This window comes from Acipenser ruthenus, chromosome 10 (genome assembly GCF_902713425.1).
Source record: "Acipenser ruthenus chromosome 10, fAciRut3.2 maternal haplotype, whole genome shotgun sequence".
Lineage (NCBI taxonomy): Eukaryota > Metazoa > Chordata > Actinopteri > Acipenseriformes > Acipenseridae > Acipenser > Acipenser ruthenus.
Genome location: NC_081198.1, coordinates 30937898 through 30962964, shown reverse-complemented (window position 1 = coordinate 30962964; position 25067 = coordinate 30937898). Strand labels below are relative to the sequence as shown.

General features: G+C 40.6%; 1 protein-coding gene across 1 annotated transcript in view; it reads right to left on the bottom strand.

The window, feature by feature from the left end:
* LOC117413422 (aryl hydrocarbon receptor-like) overlaps positions 1-25067 on the bottom strand; it is a 93854-nt gene that overhangs the window by 28340 nt on the left and 40447 nt on the right. The window contains exons 3-4 of the mRNA XM_034022602.3: positions 21021-21136; positions 4248-4337 (exon numbers count right to left, since the gene is read on the bottom strand). Of these exons, the coding sequence (XP_033878493.3) occupies positions 4248-4337; positions 21021-21136 (206 nt within the window). The remainder of the gene's footprint in view (positions 1-4247; positions 4338-21020; positions 21137-25067) is intronic.

Here is a 25067-nt window from a genome sequence, read left to right as displayed (position 1 = left end):
GCTGATTTGAGGTCAATTTCTTTTCATATTCTGAATTTTGACAGAAATGCCACCCCTGCGGTCTAAGCCTTTTTCACCAATTCAGACTGATGCCTGCCAGTTTCCCCCATTGTTGCTGGAAGACAAAGCTGTCAAATAAGAGAAGGGGAAAAAAGACTGTGTTTTTGTGTGTGCCTGCAGAGAAAAGTCAAACTAATGCATCACTAGAGTAAGCACTCCAGCGATACCAGGTGAAAACACAAGGCTTTGCCAAAATCCTATTTTTGGTTGCAGCGGTTAGCAGAACACATGATGATTCAGTTCTAAAGTGAATGTTGCATACATGTGGGTGAAACCTAGACCTACTAAATTCTGCCAGACCTGGCCAGATCAATCAAAAAAGCAACAAATATGTAGCGGTTACGAGTATCTCTCCCCTGGTAAAGGCACGGCCGTGTGTTGTGTAGGGTGAGTCACACAGTCAGGGGACTGCAGGTTCCTGGCTGTGTGAAGTCACCAATCTTCACTGGGGATTCCAGCGGAGCGGGTTACGGAGGCAAAACCGGCAGGGAGTGTTTATCCTCGCCACGCTACAGTGGACACTACAGTCCAGGCGCCTAGTGTGCTCAGACAGATACCGGCAGGGCTGGCCTTTGTCCTCCAGAGGCTGGTAGCTTCTGACATCTGCTCTCGAGTTCCAGGGTGTAAAGAGGCTTTGGATTGCTTGTGGGATTGGAGGATGTCTGAACTATGTGGGGTATTACTGCTGTGAAGTAAAGTAATTGGACATTAGAAACTGGGGAGAAAATCGGGGTAAAATAATTGGGCATTATAAATTATAATATAGAACAGCTACATGGTACATTTATTCAATAATTTGTTAGGACCTGTACCGAATATCAGGGTGGGCCACTATTTTCCCCAATTACAGCCTTGACATGATATAGACCACAAGGTGCTGGATGGTGCCTCGAAGGATGTTAATCCATTCTGTCATTAATACATTTTAATGGAGAACATACCCCACACGATGCCAAATCCAGTACCAGTCAGGTAGACTAGTCTCTTCCATTTTCTCATATGAATGAATATTACTGTTATTAACATTATATTATTAACATAGTTTTTTTATTACATGGATATTGTTTAACTGTATATTGTAAGGCTGGGTTTGAATCCAGCCCAGGTCAAAGTGAAATTATTATTATTATTATTATTATTTATTTCTTAGCAGACGCCCTTATCCAGGGCGACTTACAGTCGTAAACAAAAATACATTTCAAGAATCACAGTACAAGTGTTAATACAATTAAGAGCAAGATAAAATACAATGACTTCAGTTCTAGCAAGTACAAGTTTATGACAAAATACCATTCAATAACGGAGCAGATAACAGTGTCAGTGATAGTTACATCAAGATATAAATAAATACAAAATACTACAGATTAAATAACACTTGTGACAGATTACAGTACTCTAAAGTACATTATTGAATGCAGTAAAATAGGGAGCAGATAAGAGCAAGTAAAGCGCTTTAAGGAAGAGTGATAAAGTGTCCAGAGGGAAAAGAGGAGTTCTACAGATGCTGTCTGAAGAGGTGAGTCTTGAGGAGGCGCCAAAGGTGGTCAGGGACCGGGCAGTCCTGACATCTGTAGGAAGGTCATTCCACCACTGCGGGGCGAGGGTGGAGAAGGAGCGGGCTCTGGAGGCAGGGGAGCGTAGAGGAGGTACAGCCAGTCTTCTAGTGCAGGAGGAGCGGAGAGGTCGAGTGGGGGTGTAGGGAGAGATGAGGGTCAGGAGGTAGCTGGGTGCAGTCTGGTCAAGGCATCTGTCGGTGAGTACAAGAGTCTTGAACTGGATGTGAGCGGTGATCGGGAGCCAGTGGAGTGAGCGGAACAGTGGAGTTGCATGGGAGAAGCGAGGCAGAGAGAACACCAGGCGGGGAGCGGAGTTCTGGATGAGCTGTAGCGGACGGGTGGCGGACGCAGGGAGGCCAGCCAGGAGGGAGTTGCAGTAGTCTAGGCGGGAGAGTACCAGGGCCTGGACCTGGAGCTGGGTGGCATAGTTGGTGAGGAAGGGTCGGATTCTCCGTATGTTGCTCAGGAAGAATCGGCAAGTGAGTGCCAGAGTGGAGATGTGTTCTCTCTTGCCTTGCCACATAATGCTTTGCACTCTATGAGTTGTCTCAGCTCAGCTGGCTGGTTTCTGTAATGTTATTGGTGGTAATGTATTAGTGTCAACAGTATTTTTATATTTGAATAAAAACAATTCAATGCCAGATAGTTTAGACCACTGAACTAGTGTTCTCTCAAAATGTATAAATATGAATACGAGAGAGAGCTTTCCTCATCTGATCTCAGTGGGGAGTATCTAATTGAGCTGTACAGTAAACTGGGATGTGTAGCATCTGTTTTTCAGATTTTTGATACTGTGGCTTTATCTTATGATCTTGTGCTGAGCTCATTTTGGTAGATGACGTATAGAGACATGAGATTCAAATTCTATGATTTAAAATGGTCCTTCTGTTTTGCTTGGCAGTGTAATATACTCTACATGTAGAGTAAAGCCACATGCTCCTCTGTATGCTGCTCTAATTTAATAGCAGGTACAGTTTTACTTGTTCATTACTTCAAAAGTGTACTGTCTACTGTGTACTGTAATTATCAGATAAGGTTTATTTGATGTAAACATATGTGTTTTACTGCAGGTGGGTTTACACCAGAACTGTCAGCCTTGTTAATTCTTTCAGCATCTTCAGTACATTTTCAGTACCGTTACACAAGGACTACCCCAGGAAATTAGTCTCGTATACTGAAAAAAAACATATGTTATCTGCTTTGAGAGGAGTTATGTTTCCTATACTACTAGAGCTGTCTTATATTTTCAGTGGGGTAATCTTTCCTACACCTGTATATTGATCTCCAGTTAAAGAAAGACCATCAGATTGATTCTTATACTGTCAGTTGGTGGTGCCTGGGACACAATTCTGTATTTCCTTGTCCATCAATCTTGGACTCTTCGAAAAACAGGCATGCAGCCAGGAGGGCCGCCATCCACATCACAGCTGACACTGCTGGAGAGGCAAGCAGAGAGGACAATCCATCCCAAACAAAGTGACCCTGGATTTGAATATGCAGGGTCTTCTCCGTCTTGCCCTTCTCCTCCGAAGGTTTTCCTGCCTGTCTTCTACAATGGTTTGCACCTTGTCAGAGGAGGTGCAAGTTTTTGGTGGGTCAGGAATTGCCCAAGTTCAAGGCAAAATCTTTACATCTCATTTTAATGTTTGCACCCGCTTACTATTCCAGATCCCTGCCCAATTCCATGCTCTGTTCTTCATTTGAATACATTTCAATATCATGATGGCAAAGTGCTAATTTGATAGCAGATGCAGAACGTCAGGTTTAAACCATTCTTTACATACGCTGCATTTTTAGTGACCGCTAAAGTCCCGCTTTATGGCAGCTAAATGCTGTTTTTGGCAGCAATATGGGTTTTGCAGCCTCAAATCACTTTGCACGTATATCTTTACATCGGCCCCTCTAAAGGCTCTAGTCACAAAATTGTTGTCTTAAAGCCCATTTGATTAATTTAATCAAGTTTGCTGTTCACAAAATATTCTCTACTTTTTTTTAAAGAATGTTAGAAGTTTACTTTAAGTTTCCAAAGAGCTTTTTGACCTACGAGAATGTTATTAATCTCTTTTGAAAAAAACATTCCTTACAACAACATACCTTGAAACAGTCTCTTAATAGGCTCTTAATAACTACATAAAACTACAAAGTCCTTACTAAGTACTGTACATGTAGCACAGCAGTAAGACAGTAAATTCATGCTAAACTATCTGATTAGTGACAACTCTGGTGCTGTAAATGCTCTCATCCGCTTGGATTCTAATCCCATTAAATTGAATGGAAATACAAGGGCTGGAGCTAGACATGAACCACACGCCTCACAGTTCAAAGAAAGATTTTACCATTCAACTGAAGGGCAAGCTCTGTACTTGAGAGGTCAGTATGAGTCAGTATTATTAACTCAGTCACTGGGAGGATATCCATTATAACAGCTAAGCATTCATGAACTGAACTAAAAATATATACATGCTGATTATTAATGTACCGGTACTTCAGTTTCTCCAGTAACTTTTTTTTTACACAATTGAACCACTTGAATATACAAAAGTCAGAACTAGGGGAATAATGCATAGTGTTGTATCATAGCCTTCACCTTGAAGATGAAGTTGCCCTTCTCCACTTTATAGATTATCTTACCTGATGAAACCCAAGGTAGTCTTGAATGGTGTGAGAAGAATAAAAAATATGTCCTTCTGAAGTGACAACCAGGACAAATCCACCGAGGGCCTGCAATGAAAAGGAGGGCGAGTTTACAAAGCTTTTCATTTGTATTGTTTGCATTCCTGGTGTAAATTTGGCGAGTAAAAATTGCACTGGCTACAGTGAAGCACAATGTAGACAGGCAGGCGCCATGGGAGCTTCCCCTCACTGCTCTAAAACACCCCAGGCTCTAGAGCTGCCTTTGAAAACACAGTGCATATCATTTAAGAAGAGGCTTTCAACCACATTACTCTGACAAAGGCTAAAAAATCTGTCTACTTGACTTAGGGGTTTATTTTATTAGCATACACCTATCTGTGGTTATCCCAGGATCCCCTAAAACACATGGTTGATGTAAACCTGGTCCTGCTGTGGCATATCCTGGTGAGCCTTTTTTTGTTACATAGTGATCATAATAACCCCTTAGCTTGTTATGAATACTCAGTGAGGTTCCATGAATTGTTCACTATATATCTTGGGACAAGCTCCATACATTATGGAATAAAATTGCTAAAACGTATCATTAGGCTTCTTGTAAAAGCTATGACCACGCTTTATTTTATGGGGCACATTATTAATTTTACTATTAACAACTAGTATGCTAAAATATAATTACTAATTTATAAACTAATGAGGACAGCAAAAACTATTCAGAAGATATCAGATCCCTACTTCGGGATTTTCAACTGCATGTCGATTGCATCATTGAAATGGGGTTTACTTTGTTTAGAGGCACTTTTAAAGATGTTACTGATTAAATGTGTTTAATATTAGTTTATAAATAAGTTAATACGTATGAAATAACCAATAATAAAAAAATGAATAACATTTGTTAACATGTTAATAAGATAGCTGATAAAAGTTAATAAAAAAAAAAAAAATGCTCTTTAAAATTAAGCCTGGCTAAAGTTACTGTCAACGAAGGTTAAACAAATATTGCAAGCATACTTGAGAATAAAACACTGTGCTGAGCACAGCTGCAAGGTGTGCGTTTATCAACACATTAATGTTTTCTCCTTAGGACAAGGAATTGATAAACTGGGGTACATTTGACCTTATGTGTGTTCTGTGTCTGGAACAACATTGTAACTCAAGCCAAGAAATTGATAGCACTTAGATATTGTTAGGAAAACGAGTGTAAGCAGAGGTGCATGCATGGAGAAAACGAGATTATTAAAAAGCAAGAAGCAACAAATGTATATATATGTGAGGCTGTAAACAGGGCTCCAGGGTGATTACTCCCTCAATAAACATTTAATTGAGGATCACAAGATAAAAGCAATAATCGATTCATTGTTGAATCTTTTCTATTTGCATTACTAAGATTTTATCCAAGATAAAAAAGGATAAAAGTTCACAATAGCTTGCAAGTGATTTGTGAAGCAATGTGGTGTGTATTGTTATACACAAAGTATATGACCCGTGCTGCGCTTCAAGACCCAAGGCTTTATTCTTGCATCTGTTTTTCACAGTAAAACTAATATTAATACTAGTTAAATAAAATGAAACAGGACAAAAAATAACCTACGGACAACTTTTAAGTGGTGCATTGAAGCACAATGAATAAATCCACTGAGAGCAATGACTTACTTACGATTCCCTCACGGGCTGATGCCTAGGCATGTTTGACGTCATTCAACAGCACCTTTTCACAAGGTGCTTCATTGATGGTACTAACTACCCATTTGCATTGCATTCGGTGACTTCCATGCATATAATAGCAGCCTTTTACTTGCTTTATACAGTTCCAATTTCTTTATTCTTCTCATAATAGGGCCCATGACAGCCAGGATCACAAGTGGATTTGGATATTTAATTGCTGAATATCTATTAAATTTACATAATCTTGGTACACAAAGGGCCTTATTTAAAACCTCTAAGACAGATCTAAACAGCAGTGGCCTGAGGAAGCAGTTCTCATTAGCCATCCATCTGCTTGCCTTTATTACTGACATGCTTTGCAGCCAGTGGCCTACTTTGACCCCAAAGATGTTGCTGAGGTAACAAGGAAGAGTAAGTAGAACAGACTGTAGATGAAAGTAAGGCAGTGTGACAGGACGGTTGAATGGTGACATACGCAGACCAGGAAGTTGACAGTGAGGCAGGTACTTGCGAGGTGAAAGCGCTGGTACGCGTTTTTATTGAAATAACAAAAATAAGTCAAAAGTATGTACAAAATCCACAGCTCAGAGCCAAAATAAAAAGGTTAAAGAAAAACAAATCAGCACACAAATCATTTTCCAAAACCAAGTACTGTGCAGCACAAGTAGCAAATGTATTATTATTATTATTTTCACATTTCAATCTCTCTCTCTCTCTCTCTCTCTCTCTCTGGATTGTGGGATTGTGGGATTGTGGGAGGGGCCTGTGACCAAGGAGCAGTGAACTGTGCGAGTAGTGAGCTGTATTTGTAACTTTAAAATAGTTACAATACTTGTGCACCTGGGTATGGGCTCCCACTCGGGTGGAACGGGGGGGCTGACTCGGAGACACAGGTTCAGGTGTATACCTGACCCTGATGTCTCCGTGGAGGATGTGTTGTTGGCGGTGGGAAAGTCAGTCGGTTTGAAAATATTAAATCTGCCTCACGAATGAACAAAGCAAGAGTCAAGAAAATCTGGTCAGTAAAATTGTGGAAGGGTTCATTATAAATGCATTAATCCATTAATTTTAGTCATGCCCCTATCTACACCTTTGACTAAAGTTATTCTTTCAAATATTCCCCCGTTTATTGATAACGCCATAGTTGAGAGAGAGCTCTCTCGATACAGCAAAATAATATCGCCTTTTAAACAAATTCCACTCGGTTGCAAGGCACCAGAAATTAAACATGTAATGTCTTTCAGAAGGCAGGTTTTTGTGCTTCTGAACGACCCTGATCTTTTTTTAAATGCTGCATGGCGTTTTAACATTGAAGGCAGGGACTATGTAGTGTTTGCAAGTACAGACATAATGAAATGTTTTCGTTGTGGGGAACAGGGGCACCTCAAACATTCATGCCCATGGTTAAACGCAGGAGCAGGTCCGAGTGGTAGTAGTAACGGCAACGGGGAGGGGACCGAGGTGGTTCAGAGAGCACAGATGGAAGAGACAGAGCGACTGGAACCGGGTGACTCAGCCCAGCAACAACCTGCCAGCAGCGAATCTGCAGCTGAACCAGAGGCTGCTACAGCATCGGCTGATGCTGACAAAGTTCAAGGTGGTGGGGAAGAAGCGGCAGCTGAAGGAGAGGAAGGTGTCCTCTGCTGCTGCCGAAACGATGGGCAGGGGGGAGTCGATTTGGGGACCTATGGTTTCTCACAGCAGCGGCGGAGGCTCTCAGCCCTGCGCTGCGGTGGGACAGAGCAGCCAGACGGAGGAGGGCGGTGAAGGTGATTCCTAGCCCACTGATCCTGCATTTCAGGCTCAGGTATCCGGTGGGGTCAGCGGAGGTTAATCTCTGTCGGCCCCAATGGCGGTACCCAGCTGTACAGGGGGAGTTGGCGGTGCCGGAGTTCAAGCTGGCTCTGATGGGGATCCTGTCCCAGGTGGCTCCTCTCAGCCCGGGGAGTCGGCGGTGGCGGAGGAGCCAGTGGCGGCAGAGGCAGAGGTGTCGGCGGACGAGGAGGAGATGTCGCTATATGAGGAGGGCAAAGAGAATTTCTCTGACACCTCGCAGCTCTCTGACATTTTGACCAGCCAAACCGGTAAGGGCAAATCATATACTATTAAAGAAATCAGCACTTTCCTCGATAAAACAAAAGGTAAGAGACGAATAGAGGTAAAATGCTTCTTCCCAGACCAGAAATGTTTCTATACTCTGCAAATGTTGTACTCAGGAAAGCAACTTCAGCTGAATTTGATCCAAAAAAAAAGATTTGGACTGAAAAAGCATATGAGCTCATTGTGGACAATGTTGATATCTTCTTATCAATTTTAATGGCTAATTTTACCTGGAATATTTATATTTTTATGTCTTTATTCATTTTATTGTTGAGCAATTATTTTAGGCTCTTTTTTTACATAAATGGGGGCACAGATTTTAAGAAGAGAGCGCAGCTATTCGATTTTTTAAATAGTAACGAGCGAACGTGGTTTTATTGATGGAGACGCAGTCACACTGCACTATCCAGTCTCACTGGCAGTGGGGGAGGGGGGGGGGGGGTGCAACTGTGTTTTAAGTCACGGCTGAAATGGTCAAATGTCAGTGCAGGGGTGGCTGCTTTATTTTCTCCAGGTTTTAAGGTGGAAATCTTAGCAATAGATGAAATTGTTCAAGGAAGGTAAAATACGGTGGCAAGTAGAGGTAAAATATGGTGTTTTTTTAAATTAATATTTATGTTGGGGGGGGGGACGAGTTTTATTTTTAAAAAGCTGAGTCAGGTGCTGGGGCAATGTGATACTGGTCATGTCCTCAAACTGGGAGGGGATTTTAACTGCACTATAGACTTTAATAATGATAGAAACCACGGGGAGCCCAATCCCCAATCTGTTAGGGAGCTAGCCACTGTATTAAACATTTTTTACCTGGTTGACAAGCTGAATTTTATAAACTGTTCTGGGACTGTATCAGACAGAACATTTATGAGGTTGTTCAGGAGTGCAGCCGGGATGGAGAGCTGCCTTTGAGCTGCCGCAGGGCAGTAATCACGCTGCTACCCAAGAAAGGATACCTCTGCAACCTTAAGAACTAGTGCCCTGTCTCACTGTTGTGCTCAGATTACAAAATATTTTCCAAGGCACTGGCAAATCGGCTGCGGAGACAAATAGGATCAGTGGTGCATAAGGATCCTATTGTGTACCAGAGCGATCCATTTTTGATAACTTGCTTTTAATAAGAGACCTTTTTAATGTGTCCAAACGTTTTAAAATTTATATTGGTTTAATTTCAATTGACCAGGTGTGACCGAGTGCTGTTGAGTGGCGTGTGAGGTGACGTCACGGACCAGGAAGTAACAGAAACCAAACACTGAATGGCAGATGAAACTGTAGCGCTACGGCGCTCAGTGCTTTTATTAAATAATAAAACAAAACAAAAGATTTTAAGAAAACAAAACACTACAAACAAAAGGGCACGTTGGCCAAACAAATAGAAATAAACAAATAAGCGTGCTGGTTTTACCCCAGCAAGATACTTAGCAGTTGTTTATATTTTAATCTCCTCTCTCTCTCTCTCTCTCTCAAAACCTGTCTCGCCTCTGACACTCTCCTCCTTGCGCAGACAGCTGGAGGCTTTTATATTCTGGCCAAGGGGTTAACTAGCTGTTAATTATCTTATTACCCCTCGGCCACAGTCTGCACGAGTTTAGTAAGGATACGTGACTGTCAGCTAGTTAAATAATCAGTAGCTGATCAGTCACGCATCCTCACGGGGTTTTTAAAATGCAAAAACAATAACAAAATAAGCGGCGCTTCGCCGTAATATAAACATAAATCATAATATAAATAAATAATAAACAAAGGAGCGGGACACTCCGCCATACCAGGAAAAAAGCTTTTGACAGAGCTGACAATGAGTATTTGTTTCATACACTGAAGGCATTTGGTTTTGGCCCTGTTTTTATTTCTAATATTAGACTCCTGTATAAGAATGTTTTTAGGCTGGTGAAAGTAAACAATGATCTGAGTGTCCCTTTCTCTCTGGAGACCTGCAGTGGAGAGTGCTGCACGGAATTATAGCCACAAACCAGTACTTGAGCCGTGTGGAGCCGGGGGTCAGTGATCAGTGCCCCTTCTGTCCCGCAGTGGAGACAGTTTTCCATCTGTTTTCAGACTGCCCACGGCTGCAGCCTTTTTTCTGTTTTTAGAAAACCTGCTGGCTTCCTTGAGAATTGTTTTTACGAAATAGATCTTTGTTTTTAACGATAAATATAGTTTTAAATAAAGAAACATGTGCTCACTGGTCAACTTTGTACTAGGTCATGCGAAATTGGCCATTTTAAAATCCCGAAAGAGCAAGATTTTAGCCACTGGTTTTAGTAACTCTGTAAGTGTTTTTAGAATCCTGATGGTCTCCAGGATTAAGATTGATTTTTATTATTATCAAAGGTTGCAGGATTTGGACAGTTTTAAAGACCGCATTGGAGACCGGGTGTGCGATGTGAGCGAGGAGGGATAACTCATTGTGCTCCTATAAAGATCAAAACAAAACAAAACAAAAGGGCTTTAAAAGTGACCTGAACGGACCGTGATAGTGCTGCTACTGTTTTTGTTTGTTTCTTAGATACAATAAAGGGATTTTAAAACTCTCTCTCTCTCTCTCTCTCTCTCTCTCTCTCTCTCTCTCTCTCTCTCTCTCTCTCTCTCTCTCTCTCTCCTGAAGGAGTCTTTTTAGAAGTATTTTCTGCTGGATAAAATAGTAATCCTGTTAAATAATGATCTAAGCAGAACACAAATGGCACAATGTAAAAGCCAGGCAGCAGGAAACTATAAAACTCATGTCAAGCTAAACCACAAACAGTTAAGTGATTGGCTTAATGTATTAAACTTGATGGCTGGAGGGCAGGTTCAATTGTCCCAATATGGGCAATGTTTAACCAGCACCAGTTAGTGCTGAGACCAATTCAAATAAATGTAAAAGCATTCAAGGCAACAATTAACATATTTGTGTTCGCCAGATGTATCAAACGTAATTTATATACATCAGTATAGTGAAAATATATCAAATGCATTTTTGCCATGGCAACTGCTCTTGAAAATAGAATCCCAGATACTTATATCTTGTTTAAAACTTGTAACACCATGTTTTTCACATGGTTCAGCCACAAACTATTAACATGTCCAACCCTGCTTTGGCCCTCATTCCCCTTGGTTACCCATTCCCAGACCATACTTGGTATATGGCTCCCCAGACATACCATAGTCAGCCCTTTCTTATTGTTAGACCATGGAGTTACTAGGAGTGAGCAAATGGAATAATTCTCTTGCTCATGTGTCATGGTTCATGTTATTTGGTTTCTAATTATGCCTGGTGTTTTTCATGCCATCATTGAATGTTATTTAAAAAATGTTAAACTCACCATTTCTAGATGTATAGTTATTTATTATAATTATAATGTGTGTGAGTCTCTTAAGTGCATTTGTCTTTAAAAGTAGGTGAAATGCCAGATTTGGTCCTAGCTTAATATTTAAATGGTAGCTGTTGTTTGAATATAGGTCTCACATCAATGACACATAAAGCCCTTCTGGGGTACTGCGCAATAGGCATATTGAAATGGTCTTCAGGGGTGAGGCATATTGCTATGAATCTTAAACGTATACTATGAATGGTGCATGGGTAAGTCAAGTATTCAATTCCATAAAACCCTTTCCATTTTACCTTGAAATCTGAACTGGATCTTACTGTGCAGTCAAATTGATCTGAATAGAGGAGGCCTTCAGTACCACTTTAAAACCATTGAAGACCATCTTAAACGTTTCATTGAGCTCCGAGAATGGCAGCCACCATTACTAATGATCACTCACCTCGCCACACCACCACCACACAAATGCACGCTCTGGTCCGTTTTTGTGTATAAATATTTAGGTTCGACCAGTCTGCAGAGAGCATACACCAACCTCCCACAACAGACTTGCTAATGCAGTCCCCATTTTTAATGCAACACAGCTTGCACATTTTGCGGTTCACTTGCTCCTGCAGTCCAGTAGGAATTTGCAAAGCAGTTAAAAGCAGTAAGAGAATGAAGCTGTCTGTATTCCAGAATACGTACAGTGCTGATGGATTTGTTTGTTTTTAGAAATGCTGTGTTATTTGGGCTCTATGAAAGGGATATGATGTACTGATGAAGGCACGCACTAGCAGTCAGGAGAAACATCTTTAGGAGTCTCGACTCGGTTTCTTGTTTTATTTTTGCATTTTTTTAAAATCTTTTTAGCTAATGAAATATTATTTGTTTGTGCTTTATTTAGGTTTGGGACTTTGCTTTTGTTTTTAGGGGTATCAGATTAAGTGCTGGTACACGTATAGCCACTGACGAAACTAGAATTATGCTGTGTCTCACCGAGACAGATACATGCATTAACCTGTCTTTCCTTTTGTTACTTCTGCATTAGTTGTGTTTCAGACTGATCCACCTCATTTTGAAGGAGTACTTACCAAGGCTTTAAAATAATTGTACCAAACAAAATAGTTCTATAGCAATCAGCTGCTTCGCTTATTCACTGACATGTTTTCAGCCAGTAAAATGCTTTAAGTCATGTAAGTGCAAGTAAGGTAGGTAAATAATAGCTAAGCAGAAACAACAGCAGAGAATGATATAGAACACAAATAATATGTTATTAAACAGACAAGGAATTAAATATTATGAACATGTAGATTATATAAAGTACCATTTAAATGGTTTATAATACATGCATGAAACAGACTACTGTTTATCAGTGAAACCAGAGAACACTGAGTAGAGAATAATGTTTTAGAAATGTAACATTCATGTATATACAGGGCTGGCATAAAGACTCTGGGGTATACCCACACATGCTGTGGCTTGTACAGACAATGCAGTGCTCAATGTTGGTACTGGCACAGAACAAGCCATGGGGAGAACAATGATGCAATACAAAGTTGCCCATAGTAGGTGCTGTTGAAGCCCTTATGATAAATTACTTATGAGCAGCTCTAAGCTGACTGTTTGAGGCCTCAGCTCATTCGTTCAGCATCATATTGTCAGTAACGTTAACACCCCTATTTAATAAATCATGTGACATGGGCTTCAGCAAAGCAGCTCATAGTTAATTAACTAGGTGTGACGTGCACCTATGGGCTCCTACAGCACCCCTTATGAGCAATTGTATATTGCTGCACCGTGTTCCCTGTTGTTCTGCACCAGTACCAAAATGCAGCACTCTACATCAGCTAGATAAGCCAATGTGTGGATATACCCCAGGATGCTTTATGCCAAGTCTCTACTCCTATACAAGTTTACCACAATGGTTTTACCACTTTTTGATGAGTGCTTCAAATGATGTACTGCTCTTTCTGATTTTAGAATGTTTGCAATCATTCATGCCCCAATGCTAAGCTGCAATCCCTTTTCCTTATACAGTAATTGTCTGACCTGGAGAATTAATTGTTTATTAGTATGCCTGTCTTTTAATCCAAATCTCTAAATATTGTTTGCTTGAAAGCCTTAATAAAATATTTGTTTGAACTAATAAAATAAGAGCTAGAGTTAGCTGGCACTAACAGACGTACATACTATGGGGTCTGTTCACTTGAGCTACAGTACATTTATGCAGATCTCATTTCTGCCATTGTTTAAATCTTTAAAAGCAATGCCATTATCCCTTAAATATAACTTCCACAACATACACAACACAGACCTATCCAGGTCTGAAGACTCCACAGCACATGCGGAGCCCCACATGTGTGTTATTGAGGGGAGCGGTGTCATTACAGGCACAGAACAGAAGATACAGCTCCTTAACATATTGGTAACTACAATGCCTACAACAGAAAGTACTGTTCTTATAAGGTAAGTACCACTAACAACTATTTATTACAATATACAGAATAGAAAGCACGGTTCTTAAAGCTACTGGTAAGTACAGTATCACTAAGCTGCTTTGTTTCAGCTAAAACCAGGAAAAGCGATAGTTCTTAATTTTTTGAATTATTAAAATTGTATTTTTATTGCATTCAATTATCCCTACTGCACGAAGAGGATGGGTCTATCTCCTAGGAAAACAATTATGATTATTCTGCTAACACTTTTCAGCCAATATATTGCACACCTATTCACAAAGATTGAAACATTTTTCTGAATATACAGACGTGCTCAAATTTGTTGGTACCCCTCCACAAAAAACAAAGAATGCACAATTTTCTCTGAAATAACTTGAAACTGACAAAAGTAATTGGCATCCACCATTGTTTATTCCATATTTAATAGAAATCAGACTTTGCTTTTGATTTTTTATTCAACATAATATTGTAAATAAGAAAACAAATGAAAATGGCATGGACAATAATGATGGGACCGCTAACCTAATATTTTGTTGCACAACCTTTAGAGGCAATCACTGCAATCAGACGTTTTCTGTAGCTCTCAATGAGACTTCTGCACCTGTTAACAGGTAGTTTGGCCCACTCTTCCTGAGCAAACTGCTCCAGCTGTCTCAGGTTTGATGGGTGCCTTCTCCAGACTGCAAGTTTCAGCTCTTTCCATAGATGTTCAATAGGATTCAGATCAGGACTCATAGAAGGCCACTTCAGAATAGTCCAATGTTTTGTTCTTATCCATTCTTGGGTGCTTTTAGCTGTGTGTTTTTGGTCATTATCCTGATGGAGGACCCATGACCTGCGACTGAGACAGAGCTTTCTGACACTGGGCAGTACGTTTCGCTCCAGAATGCCTTCATAGTCTTGAGATTTCATTGTGCCCTGCACAGATTCAAGGCACCCTGTGCCAGGCGCAGCAAAGCAGCCCCAAAACATAACCGAGCCTCCTCCATGTTTCACTGTAGGTATGGTGTTCTTTTCTTTGAAAGCTTCATTTTTTCATCTGTGAACATAGAGCTGATGTGACTTGCCAAAAACAGCACAGTGACTACTTTTCTCCAATTAAATAGGCTGAATGACTGATTACAAGATTGGAGACATGTGTGATACTAATTAAAGAAACTAATTAGTTTGAAATATCACTATAATCCAATTATTTATTATCTTTTCTAAGGGGTATCAACAAATGTGTCCAGGCCATTTTAGAATATCTTTGTAGAATAAGCAATAATTCATCTCTTTTCACAGCTTCTTTGCTTTATTCTATGACATACCAAAGGCATGCAAGTATACATGATAAAATAGCTTTTAATTTCATCACTTTTCAGGAGGAATGAAGCATTATTTCAATGAGCTGTAAGGGTACCAACAAATTTGAGCACGTCTGTATATATTTCCAGTAATTGGGCCATGAAATACTGTTTACACACTTGAGCAAAATGAATGCAAGAGTTGAATCTGGTAGTGAAATCCAGGAGTAGTTAATGTGGTTTTGCTCCCTGTTCTGTTCACACGAAAAACTAGCCCAGATTTGATGCAACTTAGTTTTTATTAAGTGTAGACACACTAAAGCTGGAGTTGACACTGCAGTGCAGTTCTTTGATCTGTGCATGTGTAAAGCACATATTTACATGCATGACACATGTGCAATCACAAAAGTTGCACTATTTTTTAACATGGCTTAGTTTGTTTAAACATGCAAATGTGGGATAAAATTACTCTGCTAGTAATTCCGACTTGAAACTGCCCTAGGAGGTGAATTAGTTAGTCCAGCAGTCAGTCGCACTGAAAGATGCATTAAAGTAAATGTGAACAAAACTGGCTCTAAAGTGCCAGTGTGAAAATGGTAAAAGACAGAAGAAACCAGGACATTTAACCTGTTAAATAATTATATATGAGATTATCTGGGTGCATCACATGGAAACTTAGCCTTCAGAATGCTTTATTACAGTTTGAGGTTGTTTTTAAAAAAAAAAAATCAATCAAAATCCACATTTTTCCAGACGTTGCCCTCATTTACATGGCTGGACCCCCGGGTACTGATGGGGTTAAAGGTAAGAGATTATGGAATGTGTAAGATAGGAAAGATACATACTTTTAAGCTAAATAAAAGAATAAAGGTCTGAGGCATAAAGCTATGACACACAGCATTAGATTGCTGTTTCTGATTCACTAATGTATAGATGTCCAAACTAATTAATGTCGGAAGCGCTCTTTAAGCCAAGTTGAGGCATTGTGGCTGCCAAGTCCTTCTCTTTAGGTCTGCCTTTCTTTTTATCCCACACACAAAAGGCCCTTTGTCCATTAAGAAAAGGAGCCTGTCTGTGGGAATCAAGCAGCAAGGTTAATGACTGCCTCTGCACATGCTAGCTTTAACCCTCTGCAAGCAGGCCTGCAAATAGTCTGTACAGTCTGATACAGTGGTACCAACACTAAAACAGTTACCTTGTAATGCCCAGTCTTTTACTGTGTTTAGATTGAATTGTATAATAAACAAAAACCCTTTACAATCAAAGAAAATGTAAAACAAATATCTAACTCCCCTTGGAGCCCTGTGCTAAACTTGCATCAGTTTTCCTAAATAAACAGGACAGCTAAGCTGTTTACCTGTGTTGTCCTTATTCTCTTTTCATTGTGCACTTTCCACACACTCTTCCTTTGTCTCTCCCAGGGGAAAAAAACCTCCAAAACTATGGAACAACAGGTTTTTATTCTCAACATCCAATTAATTATCAATCACCCCTTAACCGGACACATACTTTTCACCCTAATCATCTTATTAACAAAACATAGCCCAGGTAATGTCCCACAATCTCTTATTTTCGCAAACCAGTGGCCTCTAGTGGTCATCTCATTGGTACTGCAGTCTATTTTCACCAAATCTTTCAAAAATGTTCTGAACAAGGCAACAGAGCTATCAATGTCATCAGAACCATGGGATGGAATTACAGTTAGAGTTAGATACTGGGTGGATTGCATAGATGTTAACTGACAAAGACAGACTTTTTGCTTTAGTGAGGAAATGGGTGGTTTCACAGACTTCTGGCATTTTCTAACAAAAGTAATGTTGCACATTGTCTGCTTTTGTTCTTGTGTTTTATGTTTTGTTTTGTTCTTCAGTGGATTTCTCCTTCGAGAAAATTGGACTGTGCAGTGTGTTCCAAATCCATTGTGTTGTCATTGCTGACACTACTGTGGTCTGCTAATGGTTCTGCTAGGGTTTCTGCAGGCTAATACTAGGATTGTTTTCTGTATTATTTCAGCTTTTTATGTGGTAATTTTCACTTGCTTCTGAAATAAATACATCTTAAAAGCAGAAAGAAAACCATTGTTAAATTATAAGATGGTCAAGCAATTTTACAGTTTACAGGGTTCGTGAGATTATTTTATCTGAGATTATCAATGGTGTAGTGCTATATTTAGAAGTGAGGGGTTGCTATTATCTTTTATCTACTTGATTTCTGATATATGGTCTAAAAATAATAAAACACCTCAGCACAGCGTTGATACAGGTTCCCTTCACCTCTCTTACTCATTATTCTAGACCAGGCACACTATAACCTTTTCCTTATTTATCTCAAGGGTTTCTTATGGTTATTGTATTCTTTGCTTATTTGTATGGGTTATACACATGTATATCTATCTCCATATCGATAGGAGCAAAACAGTTCAATATTCTACATGTGAAGTACCGAAGCGGTGCGCTTCCTGCCCATGAAATGAGGGGTCAGCGCTCCCTGCCCACGAAGTGAGGGGTCAGCGCTCCCTGCCCACGAAGTGAGGAGTCAGCGCTCCCCCTGCCCACGAAGTGAGGGGTCAGCGCTCCCTGCCCACGAAGTGAGGAGTCAGCGCTCCCCCTGCCCACGAAGTGAGGGGTCAGCGCTCCCCCTGCCCACGAAGTGAGGAGTCAGCGTTCCCCCTGCCCACGAAGTGAGGAGTCAGCGCTCCCCCTGCCCACGAAGTGAGGAGTCAGCGCTCCCCCTGCCCATGAAGTGAGGGGTCAGCGCTCCCCCTGCCCATGAAGTGAGGGGTCAGCACTCCCTGCCCTTGAAGTGAGGGGTCAGCGTTCCCCCTGCCCATGAAGTGAGGGGTCAGCGCTCCCTGCCCATGAAGTGAGGGGTCAGCATTCCCCCTGCCCATGAAGTGAGGGGTCAGCGCTCCCTGCCCACGAAGTGAGGAGTCAGCGCTCCCTGCCCATGAAGTGAGGGGTCAGCGTTCCCCCTGCCCATGAAGTGAGGGGTCAGCACTCCCTGCCCTTGAAGTGAGGGGTCAGCGTTCCCCCTGCCCATGAAGTGAGGGGTCAGCGCTCCCTGCCCATGAAGTGAGGGGTCAGCATTCCCCCTGCCCATGAAGTGAGGGGTCAGCGTTCCCCCTGCCCATGAAGTGAGGAGTCAGCGCTCCCCCTGCCCATGAAGTGAGGAGTCAGCGCTCCCCCTGCCCATGAAGTGAGGGGTCAGCACTCCCTGCCCTTGAAGTGAGGGGTCAGCGTTCCCCCTGCCCATGAAGTGAGGGGTCAGCGCTCCCTGCCCATGAAGTGAGGGGTCAGCATTCCCCCTGCCCATGAAGTGAGGGGTAGCGCTCCCTGCCCACGAAGTGAGGAGTCAGCGCTCCCTGCCCACAAAGAGAGGGGTCAGCGCTCCCTTCCCATGAAGTGAGGGGTCAGTGCTCCCTGCCCACGAAGTGAGGGGTCAGCGCTCCCTGCCCTTGAAGTGAGGGGTCAGTGCTCCCTGCCCACAAAGAGAGGGGTCAGCGCTCCCTGCCCATGAAGTGAGGGGTAGCGCTCCCTGCCGGCCCGCAGCACTACACCTCTGGAGATTAATATAATTTACCAATTTGTCATGTTTTTCAGTTCTTTACCATTACTATAAAATGGTAATCAATTTTGAAATACAGAAAAACAAGGAGCATTTTATAGTAATTGTAGTTATCGAAATAACTCAATTACTCTTGCATGTTGTGCACGTCTATTAGCTACATAGGTCTCAAATCTGAAGTTTCTAAAGAAACACACACTATTTTAATTCTAAAACTTGAAGCAGCTGTTTGGTAAGGACAGGGAAGAAGCTGTTGAAAGAGATGGAGACAAGTTCACCGTCAAGGTGACATGATCAAGGAAGTGACATTATTTTCTTATCCTCAATCATTCGAACTATTTTGTATTCAAATCTACCGCAGCACATGTTTTTTTACTTGTGCAGTATGTAAAGGCATCTAAAAATAACATTTACAACTCAATTACTGCTTTAACATGCACTGGTACTTTAAAGTAAATATGGAATCATTTTACAATTTGTCAGCTTTTGAACCCTTTTATTATGTTAAATCTGCTGGTCTGCCAAAATCTGCATGTGCTTATTGAAACCAAATCTCGTTATCCTGAAACAACCGGGACGGTTTCCAACGGAAACTTGATGCTTTCATTTCCTAAGGGCAGTCTTGATTATACACAATGTTATTTTAAAGAAAATGCAGTGCTTATTTTAGATTACAGTTATTTTATATGGTTTATCTAATCTGTATAGTTTCCGTGAGACTGACATTTTGGTGGTTTGAATTAAGTAATGCCTTTACTAGTTAGAGTATCTGTTATATGCGTGTTTTCCCAAGCCTAGCATTTCACCAATGCCTCTCTGGTCTTAATTTCAAGTGGGTGCGTAGTATCCTCTGCAGTGGGGTGCAATCCTCTGAGATGGGGATTTAATGGAGGCGCCTGTACTACACTATGTAAGTAACACACACTTGTAATGAATTGGTTTGCGGTTCGTGTCCAGCCTTTGCGTTTCCATTCAATTCAATGGGCTGAGATGCCAATTCATTACATTCATAGATGCTGGGGACATTGGTAGTCACTGGTTTATAATTCGATTTTGGAGATGATCTGATCAAAGATGACAGGCAAAGAGACAGACACCGACACTATATCCCTGTGTGGCAGTGTGGCAGGGAAAACCCTGCCGGTGCATGGATACGTGTTTGTGTGGGGAATATTGGGTTGGCAGGGAGGGGGTTACATTTCTACCTGTCAAAACACGTGGGAATGTGGCTGGAGCTGACAAGTGAATAAATGATTAAATGATTACTTAGGCTCCAGCCATAGGTGTATAAAATAGGTGTTCACGGGTGTTAGAGAGAATTAGTGGAATTAATGTTTGTAATCTTTTTGTTTTGGCCCTTGTGCCGTTTATTCTGTTAAGTGTGTTTTGTCCGTGTTTATTTGTGAATTAAACTGCACATTAGCGCATTAAACTTGCAGCCTTCGCTCCCTGCCAATACCATCTGAGCAGTGACGCTATGCGACACACCCCATCACCAGTTATTGGACTCTTGTGGGGAGTAAAAGACAAGCTTTAGAAAGACTGGATTGTCACTCGTTTAAATGTTAACTGTACCTAAGGCAGCTGTGTTTCTCATTTTATTTGAGATGTACCACAGACTTCACTGCCGATTTAAAAACAGGCTTGGGGATTGTTATTCAATATTTATCGGGAAGCGAGTAATAATAAAAACTTAGAACAAGCACTCTGACATCAAAAGCAATTTTCCTTTTATCCCAACTGACAAATATTCCCAGGATTTCTTTGATCCTTCATGCTTTAGTTAGCTGCAGAGAGTAGCTAGCTAGCAAGAGGGCCATGGAAGAAAGAAAAACAGATGATCTGACTTATACAGGGGCGAGAGAAAAAAGTGATAGCACTAATGCAATGTCCCTTATAGTAACATATAGTGAAAGTATGGTCAAGCATAGGTAGCCATTGTAAAGCCCAGACAAGTATGGTAACAATATTGTCACAATGACCATGTCTCCACAATAACAGGTGGTAGTATTGTATACTGCAGGGTTATTTACTATTGCTGGTGACAAGTTGCTAAATCAATGTACAAAAGCACAATTTATTACATAGGAAATTTACAGTTGAAAAGTTTGGCTCACTTTTTTAAATAATGCACCCTGAAGGTGTATCCTTGGTGTAAAAAATATCAAATATAATAGATGATATACAATTGTGTATTTGTTGTTTCTGCTTAGATCATTACTTATCATTCTTACTAACCATTCAAGAAACAAGAATATTATACAGTAGTGTCTGTAGTACATTAACAAACAAAAAAATGACAAAACAAAAGGAATGGCTGTTCATTCACTCGTTCGCACAAACCACAGTTGATAAACATCTCTAAAAGACAGAGTCAGAGCTGTCGATGATGTCACACAGCAGATCGTCTGCAGCACCAACCTGCAACAGAAGCTCGCCCTCAGGCAACCATCCATCAATCAATCCTGTCGCATTGCTGTTGTCAGGGCTACTGGCCTTGCCTGCTACCCCCGTGCAACTGTGGTTCTTCAGGGCAACTGCAAAGAAAAAAAAAGACAAAATGGCTTGCTTAATGCTAAATTAATATTTACAAAGCACTGCTGTGCATGTCAGAATCTTTTATGCGTAACACACTGAACAGGTTTCACGCATGAAAGGAACACAGCGTCCCTCCCACCCATTAACAATTTATCATAATGCTTTATACGTTATACATTGCTTTAAGCCTAGCTGCCAAAAAGTTAAACCATTTAATTCATTTTGCAGACAAATTCAAGTGATTAAAAAAGCCAGTAGTGGTGTAGTCACAGCTGACTCCTCATTTCCTCAGTCGGATGCATCAAGTTCTAGTTAACATAGCTAAAGGTTCACTAATCCAGAACTCAAAAGCTCATTATAATGAATGAGAGAAAGGGATCAAACATAGTATAGGCTGCAGTAGATCTAGTCCTCCACTTTCTTACCTGCAGAAACAGGTTCATAGCCAGGGCAGTGCTGGCTAAGCATGTTTATTTGTTGGTTTGTTTGTTCAGTGTATGTGAATGGCTGCTTAAACATGAGAGACGACCTGTGTCTTCAATGCGAGCCCTTTGGTAAATTATGTACACAAGCGTTTCGGACTGTGCCTTCAGTGGTGAAGGCACAGTCTGATACTTGAGCACAGAGGCCACAGAGAACCCCTTTTCTTGTAATTCTGTATTTTTTAAACACAATTTAATGAGCTGCTTCTGTAGTGGTGGGTTACAGAGGACTCTAAAATGATTATTTACTAGTTTGACATCAGGACAGTGAATTATGAGTGTGTGCTGATACAATCCATCAAACTAAATGGGGATTCATCAATCTTACCTGTCATGCACATTTATTCACTACGTTGATCTCAAAAGTGCAGTTTGGATAGAAACATATGCTACTGCAAACGTGTATTTTCATTTTAAAACATGGCATCTGGTACTACTTGTTTGGTTGTCTTGCCTTCCAGGAAATCTCTTACATTTGCACTACCTAGGTTATTTCACCTGAGCAGTGTCTTTGGGGTCAAGCATCTTACTGGCTGCAAGACATGTCACTCATTAGGGTCAGCTGTTTGGTTACTGACAGGGAAGAAGGCCCTGAATGGTTGGTATATGGTATAAAGCAAAATTAGTTAATTCTATAGGACGATGCAAGACTTTTGGCCATAGCTGTACTAGTCGACTAGAAGGTGACAGTCAACCTCAGAAAGTGGAAGTCAACATCACACATCACACAATTTAAGCAATAGGACTCAAAGAAGATTCAGCTTCTGGTGTTTAAGACTGATGGCCTTGATGCCTTGAGACGTGTCATGACTGGGAGTTGGGTAAATTTGGGTTTTGTTATTTGTTTCGTCTTTTATTGGATTTTATTGTAAAGCATTTCGATGGGTTTCATCATGATGCTGATTTTTAAGTTGCCCTAATAACTTATAAGGTCCTTCATGGATTAGGGACATCCTGTCTGCAAGAACTACACACTCTGTATATTCCTATTCATTCTTTGAGATCAGAAAATGCAAAACCCTTAGTTGTTCCAGAAAATCATCTTAAATCAGCTGGAGCTGGCGCTTTTTGCTGTTGCGCTGCTCCTTTGTAGAACTCTATTCCAGTTGACATTAGGCAGGTTGCATCGTTGGATTCTTTTAAATTCGGCAGGTTGCATTGTTTTTTTTTTATAGTTTCATTGTGATGTTCCTTGAGATAATTTCTAGTGAATAAGTGTACCTTTATTATTATTATTAGTGTATCATTATTATTATTATAAAAATACTAAATAAAAATAAAAATAACGGAGCTTTCCACTGAAGTCAGAAGCAGGGGTGGAAAGTAACTTAAGTATTTGTTTTTGGGATCTGTACTTTACTTAAGTACTTTATTTTTGTGATACTTGTACTTTTACTCAAGTACAAATAATAATAAAAAAATGCTAAAATGATTTTGTTTCAATTTAAAATAATCTTTTATTCACGTTGTACACCAATGTATACAATGCAGCAGCATGATTTAGTTTATGTTACCAGACTGGTAGCCTACAGGCTAAAGTAAAAAGTAAGTGCACTAGGTGTTTCATTTATTTTTACTACTGTACTGTATACTGCATAGGCGTACTGTACAGATTAATTGTTTTGTTCATAATGTAATGTGTAGCCTACCCAAAACACATTAGTGTTATTTCAGCGCAATGATTAATACATTTAAAATACATTGAGCACTATAGATGTATGTGTGTGCAATTTTATTGTATTTTTTTTAACCTAATCCTAATGTCGGCCAAACATATCCGGTTTAGCGAGGGGCTACTCCTTCAGGCACCCTCTGCTGCAGCAAACCACAACTCAACTCCCGCTACTTATTCTCTCATATAGAGATCTCGCTAAGAAGAGACAACAAACATTTAAATTAGTATATTGCGGGTCTTTTCATTAACATATTTTCTCAAATGACAATGATCTTAATAAGCAGGGGATCGATCACACCCAGCGAGTCAAGGCCACACCATTCCAACTATATACACCAGTGGTAGTCAACCCTGGTGCTGGACAGAAACAACCCCCCCGCCCAGATATACACTATACAATACATGTATCACGTGCAGGGTTCTCACTCTGTCACAAGTAGGGCAAGCATAAGTCAAGCTGGGGGACACAAAATACATCTTTACAGCACCGAGAAAAGGATGTGTACTTTTCACTCTGGAAAGCCATTATCTGTCAGGATGCATAAGGTCACAAAAAAGTGTTTAATGTCAATAGCACCTCTGAAGTACACTCACGAGAAGCTTCCACCTCCCTACTGAGAAACACCCTTAAACCTACCCCAGAGTACAAAAGTTGGTGTCTTTGTTACTGAAGCACTATTGAGAGGTCCCATAGTTGTGTTTTAAAGGGACAAATAGAATTTCCATTTAGAAAAATGTTATAAATATACAGTTTACAATAGTAAAAGCATAGCAAAGTGTAATGAAGCACAGGCAAAGCATGGTAAAGCATAGGTAAACAGTGTAAAGCCCAAAGAGCTATGAGACATCATCTAAACTTTGTTAAATGCATATGTAACAGGGCGAGCAGCCCTGTACGTATTATTTATTTATTTATTTATTTTTAGAACAGGGTTTCCCCCTCCGCCCCTATGCAGATTATTGTTTTGTGTTTGTTTGTTTTATGATTTATTTGTAGTTATGACGGCGAGGCACAGTGTGTTTATTTGTATCTATTTAAAAATATATGTGACGGCGTAGCCGTGTGTTTTATTTTATTTAGTAGCATGGACGGGAAGCCCCATCCACAGCAGTTAGTTAATACACTCGTGCAGATTGTGGCCGAGGGGTAATAAAATAATTACTAGCCAGTTAAACCCCTCGGCCACGATATAAAAGCCTGCAGCTCTCTGCGCTCGAGGTGGGGTGTATGACAGGAGCGGAGAGAGCGAGGAGAGAGAAAACGAAACGTAGTTAAATACAGGAACAGTGACAGCAGTTGCCCAGCCTGACCTGTGTTGTTTTTATTATTTTGTGTTCGAGATTTGTTTTATTTAAAATATTTATATTCCTCTGAGACCACAGTTTTTTTTTGTTTGAACTTTTTATTTATTTTTGTATTTAAATAAAACGGCGGCCAGCCGCATCTTTCTTTTGCAGCTGCAGTATTTGGTGTCAGTTTGTTTAAGTTCCTGCTTCTGCCGTGACGTCACCATTCAGCCACTCTGTCACAGCATAGAATAACCAAGGAAAAGCATGAGAAAACTGCAAAATTACCATGAAGAAATACTATAGTAAACTTGTAAAAGGCTTGCCACAGTTGCAGAACAAAAGTGGTTACAATTACAGTGGCAAATCGCTCATTAGTAAGCCTGGTGAATACAGTGCCTTGCGAAAGTATTCGGCCCCCTTGAACTTTGCGACCTTTTGCCACATTTCAGGCTTCAAACATAAAGATATGAAACTGTAATTTTT